This window comes from Phasianus colchicus, chromosome 1 (assembly GCF_987193195.1).
Source record: "Phasianus colchicus chromosome 1, bPhaCol1.hap1.1, whole genome shotgun sequence".
Classification (NCBI taxonomy): Eukaryota; Metazoa; Chordata; class Aves; order Galliformes; family Phasianidae; genus Phasianus; species Phasianus colchicus.
In genome coordinates, this window is record NC_143436.1 from 100,079,138 (window position 1) to 100,092,296 (window position 13,159).

Sequence of the window (13,159 nt, forward strand, 5' to 3'; positions counted from 1 at the left end):
GTTGTGTTATCAGCTAACTGCTAACTTGCTGTTCAAATACAATAAATAAGAAACAAATCTTATATGACACTGGCAGTGGGAGTTGGAGTATGATCAGAGATTTAAAATTGAAAAGTTTAATAAGGAGGTGGATTTGGGGAGATAAGAGTAAAATAATTATCCCCAAGATTGCATGTACATATCTTTTTTTTTTTCCTATATATGAACTGTATATATCCAAAGGAATCAAGTCTATTTTACACACACAAAAATGTGTGTCCTGGGAAGCAGTCAAAAAAAAAAAGGTTGCAAACTTCTTTTATTACTTTATTCATTAACCATTCAGCAACTGCTTCACTTCAAAAATAGCATCCTACAAAAGCACAGACATCCATCTCCTGTCTAGAAGCCATCTGGGAGAAGAATGGAAAGCTATTAAGAAATACTTTATGAAAAAGAACTTTTTTTTTTTCTTCTCCAGACATGAATTCATGGAAGCCAACCGCTTTGTACCAAATATATACGTCTGATCAACTTCTGGCAGATCTAAAAAGAGATCTGTGGGGGTGGGGGAAGGTCAAGAGGAGCTCAAAAGACCTTGCAGTTTTACAGTAGTCTTGCTATATGACATACTTGAAGATGGTGAATTGGTTCTTGGCTCATAGGAAAGGTAGAAAGCAGGCAGTGCAGTATCAGGAAGAAAAAACTGTTTTAAAAACACAGAGTAGTAGCATTTTCTAAATAAAAGTTAGTTTTTAATTCCTGTTGTGAGATGAGCAAAATTATTACTCTCAAATTCATTTGGATCTAAACCAAATGGAAGATGAAAAATTCTTACTGCCCAGAATCCTGTGTTTAGGATAGTCTTAAGAAGCATATAATCTGGAAACTATTTGTGCAAGTACTTTTGCTGGAAAACGCAGTAACTTTATTCTGCAATATGAATTCTATAGTCTGAAGTATACAGCATAAAGAAACTACTTAGTGTAACATAAAATAAATGTCAAGAAAAAAAAAGACTAAAAAGGAAAAAAAATGAATAGCCCTGTGAAAACAACTGTCCATTTTCACTACATCAGGTATTGCATTAAAGAAATATTAAATCATATTTATCATATTTATTCATTAACCATTCAGCAACTGCTTCACTTTAAAAATAGCATCCTACAAAAGCACAGACATCCATCACCTTGTTTGTTTATAGTTACCCACCAAAAGGTTATTCCTTTGATTCTCTGAAGTATCGCATGTATATACAGTCCCACTTCACATTTCTCTCTTTCAGGTACATTATACATTTATTACATTATTACATTTATAGTAGAATCAGGTAAAATGAGGCTACCTTCCTCCATACTTAGCCTTTATGAATAGTATTAGAGTCACAAAAACTCATAAACCTTGCATTTCAAATCTGGAGCGTACCTTCATGGATGAGACTCCACCCATGAATCAAACACATGCTTCATGGAAGCATAGATATAATGCAAAGACATGGAACTGTTCCAAGCTCTCTGAGAAAGATGGGATTAGAATAGTAAATATGATCTATGACCTTAGAATTATTATTATTTTCCTAAAAAAAGCTCATTAAACTTTTACCTGGAAAAGTGCAGAACTTCTATCCAGAACACTCTAGGCCAGTAAACAGATTACCTTGTAGCTGTGGGTAATTATGCTGCTCACTTCTAAGCAGTGCAGAAAATCAATTTTAATTAAGAAATCATTTATGCTGGACTCAGTCATGCCCATTTAGGAAAAAAAATATTGACCTAGGAAAGTTCAGTTCAGATGCAGAATTCACTTTCACAGTAACACTCAGCTCTTTCAACTCAATTTTCCAATTGGACTGACAGAAGCACAAAGAGGTCAAATGATTTGGACAAGGTCAGACACATGCTGAGCTTTTGCCCAAGATCATCTTGACTCTCCATCTTTCATTATAACTACCTGACAGATGGCTTCCATCAACTTTAGTCTTTAATATCTTCTTTTTTTAGAGCAAGCTTTTAAATGTTGTTGTTTGTTTGCTTTCTGGAGAAAAGTGACTTAATCGCATGCTCCCAATTTGTAAGAACTCTATTTTGATAACTAAGGTAAATTTGCTAATGTTCAATGTACAGGATGCATAAGGACCTTCTAAAATTTGCTCCTTGCATGAGTGTATGTAGAATATTAAATGGTTAAGACATTTTCAAAAGAGGAAACCTTTAGTGTCGTCTTTTAAAAATGCAACATGCCTGCTTGCTATACTTTTTGCTCTACAGGGAGTATAAATACTAAACCACATCCTCACAGTCCCAGAATAGTTTGGCACTTTGGTTGTCTGTTAAAAATCGTATGTTTTGGTTTTGTTTTTCACACTGATACAGAACTCTGTAAACTTACAAACAAACATTTCGCTGTAATTCTTTTTGTTAAACACTGATATAGAAACACCTGCAATAAAAGGTGTAGAAAATGTGGTAAGGCTATAATTACCAAGAAGTACGCGCTATTCAAGGGCAAACTAAGGAAATTAATGTATTTTCGCACGATTTCCAGCTCAACTCCTGCAACACAATACTTGGGAAATTTAACCTTTTCTTTCCCACATTCACTCTATCACAGCCTCTATGAAGACAACCCTTCAAGAGTTCTCTTCTAGCCACTCATCTCACAAAGCTATAGACAAGAAAGTAGTACTGATACTGCTGGGCAAAGAACACCATTTAAATGCTTCTCAAATGTGACATTTCTGTGGATGTTGAAATATGATATAGAAATGGGGAACAGAAAGACCCCAATGTAGAACGAAAAGCAAGGTCAGCAAGAAAATCTATGGGGGAAGGTGAATGGATGAGGCAGCCAAAAATATTCTTAGAAATCCAGAAAGATTAATGTACAGAAAAATTTGAATATATCTCTGTCTTCAGGTATGTGCTTATGTATTGTACATGTTCTGGAGTGAGAAATGGAAAGCCACCAATAATGAGGACGGAAAACCAAACAGTAAACAAGAACTAATATTAAAACATCCCAGGAAGGCAAGGATACCTGTTTTTCCAGGTATCCTTTTTTTCTCTTCCAGATGCTTCTCAATTGAGAAGCACATCGGATAAAATAACTGCTCATGATAGAGGTGAGTATGCACAAAGATTAAGAAAACATCTCCATTTTTGGCTGAGTATCTAGTTAAGCTGAAGTTTCTAGTAACTTGTCATAAATTCTTTATTGTACTTATTCTTGTTAAGTACTAAACCCAGAGTTTGGAAAGTTTGATTTTCTGCTGCTGCAGACATCTTTTGACTGGGGAAATCATTTAACCTCTCTTGGGTTTGGTTTCCCCATTGGAAAAAGAATTGCTTTCAAGTGGCAGTTGCTGTGAACCTCTAGATTAGGACCTATCAATGGGAAATCTTAAATCATTCATGTGTTACTAGGATAGTAATCATGTATATATCTAGAAGAGATGTAGTTATCCATCAAGACAAATAAGGAAACTATTCAACTCGATTTTTCACATTTAAAAGAAAAATCATTAAATAGATCAATGTGAGAATCACTATTTCTTTGTCTTTCTTGAGATAAAATGTGCACATGACTCTTAAAGCTTAAACACTTACTGTCATTGTCCTGTAGATTTTCAATTGCTGATAACAATCTTGCCCTGTCCTCTGGGTTTGAAATATTCAATTCAATCAGGTGACTCTCGTGTAGATCTTTTAAATCCTCTACAGTTTCATAGCCATTTAGCAAGAGGGTTGAGGTGTATTCCTACAAAAAGAAATGAGCAAATCCATCACTTAAACAAGCACTATGTTTAGTAGATGAATAGGCACAATTTTTCTTTTCCTCTTTCATCGGGTTGAAATGGGCTCTACTTTTCAGCCAGTTGAAGATGTCTTTTGAACAAAATTAGAGATTGAGAGTGAGAGGACAGAGGCAGAGATGTCTTGAGATCCTCTTGACCATCCTTCACCTGCAGCTGAATTATCTACCAGAGCCTGGCAGCAGACTGGATCAAGATAGGGTCTGGACCTAGGGAGGCACTGAGGGAGAAAGGCACAACAAGAGCATAGTGCGAAAAAACTACTGCTCCCACAGTTCATGCAAAATTGGAAACTTAAATTCTAAACATCAGCAGCTGAGTTGAACTGCAGTTTTGCCCAAGATTTCCACATAGTCACACGCCTCCTGCCCTAAGGCATACAGTCACAGGCAAGTCAACAATGATTTAGCAAGTCATCATTATGTCTCTCTGCATGGAGCATTTTAGCTTCACAAAATCTTGTGATAAAATGTAGTTATATATGCCACTCGTATCAGAGACAAAGCTTCTTTGCATAGCTGACTGAAAAACTGCTGAAGTCCGCCATTCCTATTCTACTTCTGCCTGTAAATTACATCCAACCCAAGTGCACAGAAATTAAAGATTTCAGATACAACAGGGCAATGTTTGCTGACCTGCAGATGGACACGTTCCAAGAGTTCTTGCAGTGTTTTAGGTTTGTTCCTTTTGCTTCCTCTGTGCGGTTTTATCTTCCTGGGTGCAGCTTCCTCTTCCAAAATAATATCCACATAAATGAACTTGAAGTTTCCTACTTTGTTGTTCAGCATGCCTGTCCATATCCCCATGGGTGTTTTACAGATGATATCTATAATGTCTCCTTTCTAGAACAACAGAAATAAACACACCACTGCTTAACACCTGGTTTATGTGACATTTCCTCTGTAGACCAAAATCCACACAGGCAGCACAGAATCTTAACTAGGCAATGTGAAGTAGCTTTTTAAAATTATCTGAATGTAGTTTTTTTTTTTTTTTTTTTTTTGCTTTTATAAAATTCCAGCAAAGAGTTACAGGAAATAGAGCTAGTCCTTATCTCCAGAGCTCTGTGAAGGAGAAGAGAGCATAAGCAACACCTTTTCACAAAGCTCCACTTTGTCCCTGAAAAGGCATAGCATTGCATCCAGAAAGCAACTTTTGCCATCAATAATGGACATAGCTTTGGCAAAAAGCAGGGGAGCACAATGAGGTTACTTTCCAAATGGTTTACACAGCTTCTCACCTAGTTCTTTTACCCTAATCCACTTATGCAATTATCTTAATATCCATTGTCCCAGGGATCTTCTAAAACTAATAGCTGAACTAGATGAAAGATGGACTCCTACCCATTTTACTGTAAGAAACACCAGCTACGTTTCTCAAAGGCAATAAAGAACATTTAACTCTCTAAATATCTTAATATCTTCATGACAATGCTTCCCAAAGGACTGAAAATGAGTGGGAAAATAAGGAAAATGCCCCAGCAGACAGAACTAACAGTCCTCCAAGTTTGTTCATGCACTCAAAAAGGCAAGGGAAAAAGATGAGTAACAATATAACAACCTCAGGAAGGCTTGTTCCCAAAGGTGTTCACACCAAGATGTGGGAATTGGATTCTCAACTCAAAACAACAGTAATTCTGAGTAGTTTGGTAGTAAAAAGACTCTCTTGTAAGTCATATCCTCTACAGAGCTTGCTCTCATGATGCTAGACTTGAGTCTGCTCTTCTGGTCAGACACTACAGAACTTAGAAAACCACTGGATATCTTCTTTATAGAGTTCTACAACAAACCTTTACATACACATTTAATTTGGCAGACTGTTGTAAAACCGAAAAATCAAACTCAGTTTGTTAACAGTATCTTTTATTATCTCTGAGATTTTTTAAATGTTTCTGTTCTGGGCAAGAAATGGTGAGTAAATAAAGCTGTCACCCTAGTCTAGTACAAACCCAAGTGTGAAATTCACTGTGTTCAAATGATCTGATTTCATAAAAATATGAAGCTTAAAGCTATGAGCATGTTTGAAATGGAGACTAAACAAACATTTGTTTAAAGATCTATAAGCACATACATTGCTCTACTTATTTATATAGTGCTCAGGAACTTTAGATGTGGAAACAGATCAGGATTAGGTGATGACTTTAAGGCAAGCTGTAGATGCCATCTGAATTCAGATTCAGGGTACTGGAATTTATTGTGATATTCTTAGGGCATTTCAACCCTAAGTATTAGCTTATAATTATAAAATACACTACCCCATTGATTTTAAAAGTAAACTAGATAAGACAGCAGAAATTTACTGTTTCATGAACTATTAAACTGTTCTGAAAGAAAGGCCATGGGCATGTGTGAAAGTGGAGGGCATGTGGTGAAAACTGCAAGTATTTGCTGAGCAATTGTTGTAATATAGGCCTGAGAGGAAAAGAAGACTGCAGTGAGGTATGAATGAAGATCTGGACAAGAGGCTATGGAGAAAAAGATGCTAAAGTGTGGATGCAGTCTTGGTATGAAGGTGTTTACAGAGAGAAAAGAAAGATGTTCAGATTACATAGCTGTGCATAGTTTGAACAGTAATGTTACTGATTGTATCTGTGCATGGATGAAGAAGAAAAAAGCTGGATCTTCTTGGTACTGTTCACGTATCTGGATCTCTTTTTTCCCACTCCCTCATTCTGGACACCTCTGCCATGATATCAGAGCCAGAGAAAATCCATAGTTCAAAAGTATGCTTAAATGAAGGCCTAGTAGAAAGGTGGGCTGTTTGCATTAAAGTCAATGAGTACCACCATGATTTTGAGACATCCTAGCTGGGGAAGAAACTTCACATGCCATGAGATTCATGTTTTTCTTCCTCCAGATCTCCTAGTATATAGGGAGCAACATGAATTTTACCTGAGGAAAGTCATGGTGAGGTACCTACTGAATCTATGCCTTAAAAACTTTGCTGTCAGAACTAAGTCATTATAGAAGCTCAGCAGAAGCAGATCTGTTCTGCTTTTAGAATGATACATGTGCTTAGCAGTTAAAAATGTTTTAGGAAACGTGTTCTCACACATAAAACGTGCATCTCTGATACTCTCACCAGAAAAGGAGAAATCCTGATGGTTGTCTTACCTTAATTTTCAGAGAGTCCGTGTCATAAGGACTTGGTGTGAAGTCAGTGTGCACTTTGGCTCGGCCACAGAATGGCCCACTGTAAGGGACTTCATCATCAAACCGGAGGCTATCCCTGTTGCTTGTTCCATCAGAGCAGCTGGTCACCCCACCTTAAAGAGATTCAAGTGGAAATTGAGATCGCCTGCACTAACTGCAGACATTCCGTTCTGTATGGCAGCAGAGAGGGAAGTTTTTAAAGGCACAGGATTAAAAAGAACATACTTCACATGGTTTTGACACATTCCAGGCAAAATACATGAAAAAAAAACATACTGTAAGAGACTAGTTGGAGATCATTCATTAACATCTTCCCTCCAATAATCTTTTTCTGGTGATGATACTAATAGATTATACATTTTACATATACAGATTTTTTAAAATATTACTCTGCAGATAAATATCATGTACTCTAAATGTGCAATTTAGAGAATTAATTCTGCTGAACTTCTCCTGTTTATTGAGAGGAATGAAAACAAGTAGTGTAGAAGTTATTTTATTTCATTATAGAGCGAGCTAAAGCACCAAAGGAACCTGCATTGCAGAGGGAAATTTTAATCTTATCAACATTTCTGCCCGTCATTTTATCCAAGTTGAGCAATAAAATATCAGCAGAGTAATTCAAGCAAATTTGAGCAAGCTCTGCAATATCCCATCCAAATATGTTTTTAGATAAGAGCAGCAGTATGTTGGAAGTAAACTCTCATATACAATTTTCACAAATCACATCATATAAAATGATTATAAAAATGGTTTTGTCTGAAGTGATTGCTTAAGTGTACAGCTCTGTCTCAGGGCCAGATAAAAGACTAAGTGCAAATGGCTGGGACTGCAACTCAGGGCTCCTGTGGCCCACATGAAGCCTGCAGTGATGGTGTAGCAATGTCACCATGGACTTGCCCAATGACTGTCCACATTTGAGCAATGGATAGACAGGTGGAGGTGAGCTCCACTTCTCATCAGAGGCTCCAACAGCTCTGCTGGGGCACAGGATTTAGTGGATTTGCAGAGAAGCAGATTGTGTCAACATCATGATCTGAAACCACCAGCTCAGGCTCTCATCACTCTTCACCTCAGACTATTTCTCACATTGTCTGTCTCACATCTGCAGAGTGAAGAATGAGCTCATAGCCACTACTGTCAGAGAAAATGCTTCTGTGGCTACACTCAAGATTTGTAACTCTGTGGGTGCCAGCACTCCAGCAGTGCTAGCCCTCAAAAACATTCCTGGCATATATACCTGTATCATTCCCTATAATCCATGTAGTTTAAAAATAATAATAATAATAATATCTCCAACTCCTAAAAACACTCAGTTTATTTCAGGAATTTCTTCCTTAGCTGCCACCCGTTTGATCAGATTATACTTTTGTCTGCCAGACTGAAGAGTGCACTAGTATCACATTTTTAATCACTGGCTCTGATACCTCAGAATTCAGAAATAACCATATTGAAGCTGTGACTAAGAAGTCTGGATATCTTGTACTTACTAGATGAGCTCTGGCCACTGTTTAGACTATAGAGACTTTCCATAGAGTCACTGGCTTTCAGGGAGACCTTCTCAGTGTGTATTCCACCACCAGGATCACTGTCATCTTTTCCTTCTTCATTCTTTAACAAAAAGAATCAGCTGTTAACCACCAAGAGATGTACTTTAGAAAATTTTATTTTCCTTTTCAATCGTCACTGCACTTGAGGATTTAATCATAATTACATTTCATTAAGAACCATTTTATTAAGAAGTTAATGTCTGGATATCTGTCCAGTACCAATCTATCCAGTAGCAAGGATGCCCAGTAGCAGCACTTGTCTCTTCTCTGCCCCATTCAATTTCATTTCTGTTCAAGTAATTCTGCATCTAAGAAGATGCAATATATGACAGCAGCACAAAGGCTTATAATGAGAAATTTACAGGTAGACAGATAAGATGGTTTTTCTAATTGTCTCTGAAGAAGAAGTACGAAGATTAATTCTGTAAGCTCATAATGAAGGGCGAGCTGAGACATCTATGGATTGCGTTGAACTTCTGAAAATCGTGGGCACTTCGAGGTGTGCTGGCACCTAAGCAAGGGCATTTCAGAGACAGTCTGCATGCACATACGGCATCAGTGCTTTAGCACCATGCTCCCTACCTTGCTCAACCTATACGCTTGCCTCAAAATCCAGGGCATTCCAGAATTAACAGATGCATGTTTCTCTTACAAAATCTAATGATGTATGAAATTGGTCCCTGGAGTTCGTAACATTAAATCACGCTTCAGAAATCACAGCTTATACTCTTAAGGAATTTAAAACAAGAAGGTCCGTATTTCAATCACAGCTAAGTTAGGGATGATGTAACAGCTAAGTGAAATAATAATGAGCTTTCAAAAGTAGGACTTCCTTTAGCAGATTGCACCACATTGTCAACGTATGTAATATCTTCATGCAACTGAAAGATCATGCAATACTTAAAATGTTACATCATACTTGGAACATGTTAATCATTCATCAGTTTACTGGTGGAGTCCATTTGGATGGAGCCAAGCAGGTATGAGGAAGAGACAGGTGCAGGTATATACAAGGCATAGCACTGAAATGAAAGACTAATGGTTTTCAGCAAGGACAGGGTTTGTTACACCAATCATCAGCACAAGCCATCAATTAATCAGTGGACCAGTATTGATTGTCACCATCTACTGCAGGAATGAAGATCACAGTAGATGTGTGTCCAGCCATACAATTCATTGAATTCCTATCATGTGAATAGTTGCTGGAAATGTCTGGAAGTTAAATGTCACAATTCTAATTTTTCTTTTCTATACTATAAAATTCATGGATTGCAACCTGCAGAATTTTAGCAAAAATAAATAAATAAATAAATAAATAAATAAATAAATAACAACTAAGCAAGTGAATTATGAACCCTGGTCTTTGACCTCTAAAACTGCCTAACAATATCCTGTTCAACACATTTTTTTTTTTTAATTTGTGAAGTATTTTGCTTGTTTTCCCTTGTTATTTGATGTTGACCCATGTATTAGATAGGGTGCAGATCAGCTAGATTTTTTAGGGGCATTTCATTTTTCCTTCTGTGCTTTAAAATTCAGAACTGAAAGACACGAGATATGTGTGAAATAGACAATGTTTTTATGTTTAATGAAGATAGCTTCACTTGGATTAAATAAGGTAAAAGCAGATAAGTCAAATCTGTTGTCATACTGTACGATGCTGGCTGACCTCTATAAAATGGACTTTGGAAAAAAAAATTGTATTTGAAAATTAATTCTCCTAATGAAATTTTTTGTACAGGTTGATTATCAGACTAAGTTCGTCCAGTAGTTCCCTGTTTCCATATTAAAAGATTTTTTTGTGGTGCTTACACAAATGTTCCATGATGGCAAAGCAAAATTCAGTGATATAAAAATCCTCTGTCTAACTTGATTCTTACCATGTGATGCTGTAATGGTATCTGTGCATGTGTTTGTAAGTGAGCATGCATGGGGAAGGAAGCTATATACTAAAAGCTTTTAATTCAGTACTTGTAACCATGTTTTCATGGAGTCTCATGACCAATAGCTGCCTGAAGCATGACTAAGTAAAATGCACATAACATTTTCACCTTGTGTGTATTATTAAAGATTCTTAAGCTGTAATTACCATCTCCTCAGAGAGTGCCTTGATGTACTTTTTACCCATCTTTTTCTTCATGGTAAGGGATATGGCTCTCATCTTCTTACCCAAGCTTCTTCCATTATATGCTGCTTTGGTTTGTGCTGCGTCTCCAATGTCACTTACAGTCTCCAACTCAGACACCTGATTTGAAGTAAAAATGTATGCAACATACCATGAAAATAAAATTTGGTGCAGAAAAACAAGAATTACAGAAAAATTTTAAGGACACCAATGCAATTAAGATGACAAAAGTCAATCACGGCCATTTTATTGGGGAATACTAAAACTGTGTTTGCAGCACACCACTGTGAATGTTAGAAAGAAAATACATTTTATGCTAGGAAATGTTGTTTCCTTTTGTTTATTGTCTTTCATCTGAACAACTATTGTGGGGATTTATGTAGGTTGCTTAAAACAAAAATGACACATCTGTGGGCTGTATCCAGGTTACTTTGGGAATACACCAATCTGAAAAGCACTTTTGCCTTTTTGAAAAGTTGCTTCTGATATTCACATTGAAGCAGCAATGTTAAAATGTGATTCTCTTGTTCATTTTGGCAAGAACTCAATCATCCAGACAGACCAAGGTACACCAGCAAAGTTCTCCCAGTGTTAAATTCACACAGTGGTTACCCAGAGTTTTTGTACAATTGTCATGGGAAAGAGAACTGAAGAAAGCAAAACTTTGTGTGATACAGACCTCAGCTGAATCATCCGTCTTTGATACTGAGTGATATCTGAAACGGTCAAAGCTTCCAAAACTACTTGTGCGCTGCAAAGAGAAGAAGACAAACCTTGACTCACTGTTGGTAATTTGCTCTGTTATGAAGACTTAAATACTATCTCCAAGTCACTCATTTATGTTAAAAATTCCTCCCAAGTCAGTTGACCGTGAGCTGCTACATCCAGCAGAAACAAACTAGGAGGTAACTGCAGGGAAAAGAATTATGGCTGTACTGCTGGAAGCAGAAAAATGAATCAGAGGAACAATGCTACTTCAAATACAAATTAGATAATGGGTGTGATTTGAGTTCTGTTCATCCATTCCACATTAATTATATGCAGATATTTATGAGAAGCTTCTGGGTTAGATAGCTGTCTGTGAGCTCAGAAAAAATCCCTACTTGCATAAGTACAAGAGGAGCCATAGAGCTGGTTATGGTGGTGAAAACCATTGTTAAAGTTTATGGTTGTGGCTGGGAAGCATGTCCAGGCTTCTTCACCAACAGGAATTGGCAAGGACTGCTGAGTAGCAGGAATGTGTTTTGGCTGAAAGACATGTTGTGGGAGAGTAGCAGAATAATCAGGCCACACACTTTTGTTGCTGATATGTCAGAAGTCCGTTTAAGTGTGGCCCTAATAACAGCCAGAGTTTACCAACTACACAGTGTTTTAACAGTCTGTTTTTACATCTTCACTAATACTCAAAGCTAAATCTAGAGCAAATCCATTTTTTAGAACTCTTCACTCTTGCATACTTAGCTTTTAATGGGGCATCAGATTTCTCAAAGAGGATTTACTATCATATAATATGCAATATCATTTCTGTTGATTTCTGAACACTCAAAATTCCTTCTAGGGGTAAAAACTAAACAGTAACATACAAAGAGACTATATCTTGAAAGATTTAGTAAGTGTTTTCAGACTGTCTGGTTACAGACTTTCCTGTAAGGAAGGGACCTTTTTGAGCTGACATCCAAATTACAATTTCAGCTTCTGGCAGCTTCGTGAGTGCCAGCTCTGCCCACAGACACCAAGCTGCCGTTTGCTGCTCTGCCTCCTGACACTCTCCTTTCTGGCAGCATTTAGTCCTCTGAGGGACTCATCGGTAATGCTGTCATACTCCCAATGCCGTGCAGGGTGATGAGCTGGCATTCAGGCTTCACAACTGTGGTCTTAAGGAAGGAGTTCATCCAAATGATACCAGCAATGCAGAGCACACGTGTACCTCCCCTGGGTATTTCCAGCCAGGAAGGACTCCATCTTATTCTGTCCCTGCTCATAAATCACAGGGTTACTATCCATATTAGCTTCTTTATCGCTTACACACAGTCACTTTTAAACTAAAAATAGTTACCAGAGGGGAAAAACAATAAGATGAAGAAAAGCTATGGGAGGCCAAGTGAGAATATTTTGTCTGTATTTGAGAGGAAAAAATTTGCCTCTCCTGAAGCACAGCTGAAAGTAAAAACTCCCCACTGTTCCAATTTGAACATAACAAGGGCAGAGACCCAAGCACAACAAAATAGGAGAGGATCCACATTTTGGGTTCATGTTTCAACCACTGGAGCTTAAGAGAAAAAGAAATAATACCTTACATCTCTTTTTTTCATCTTTTTTTTTTTTTTTTTCACTAACATTTCTGGGGCCAATCTGACCTGGAAAATATTTCAAGCCAAAGGTTATTTGTAGAGGTTGACCCAGATTTGTGAATATTTTTGGACAAATGGCATTTATTATTCACTGGACTGGAGGTAAAAAAAAAAAAAAAGGAAAAGGAAAACCACACAGCTCTCCTCTTAATTGACTGTAATCTCCCAAGGAATTTTTGCTGGCTAAACAC

General features: G+C 37.2%; 1 protein-coding gene across 5 annotated transcripts in view; it reads right to left on the bottom strand.

Moving 5' to 3' along the window:
• Nucleotides 1-13,159, bottom strand: part of SAMSN1 (SAM domain, SH3 domain and nuclear localization signals 1) — a 153,538-nt gene that overhangs the window by 5,910 nt on the left and 134,469 nt on the right. For all 5 annotated transcript variants that reach the window (XM_090121171.1, XM_090121176.1, XM_031612669.2 and 2 more), the window contains 6 exons: nucleotides 11,297-11,368; nucleotides 10,582-10,737; nucleotides 8,433-8,553; nucleotides 6,904-7,055; nucleotides 4,426-4,632; nucleotides 3,585-3,735 (listed from right to left, as the gene is read on the bottom strand). In XM_090121171.1, the coding sequence (XP_089977297.1) occupies nucleotides 3,585-3,735; nucleotides 4,426-4,632; nucleotides 6,904-7,055; nucleotides 8,433-8,553; nucleotides 10,582-10,737; nucleotides 11,297-11,368 (859 nt within the window). The remainder of the gene's footprint in view (nucleotides 1-3,584; nucleotides 3,736-4,425; nucleotides 4,633-6,903; nucleotides 7,056-8,432; nucleotides 8,554-10,581; nucleotides 10,738-11,296; nucleotides 11,369-13,159) is intronic.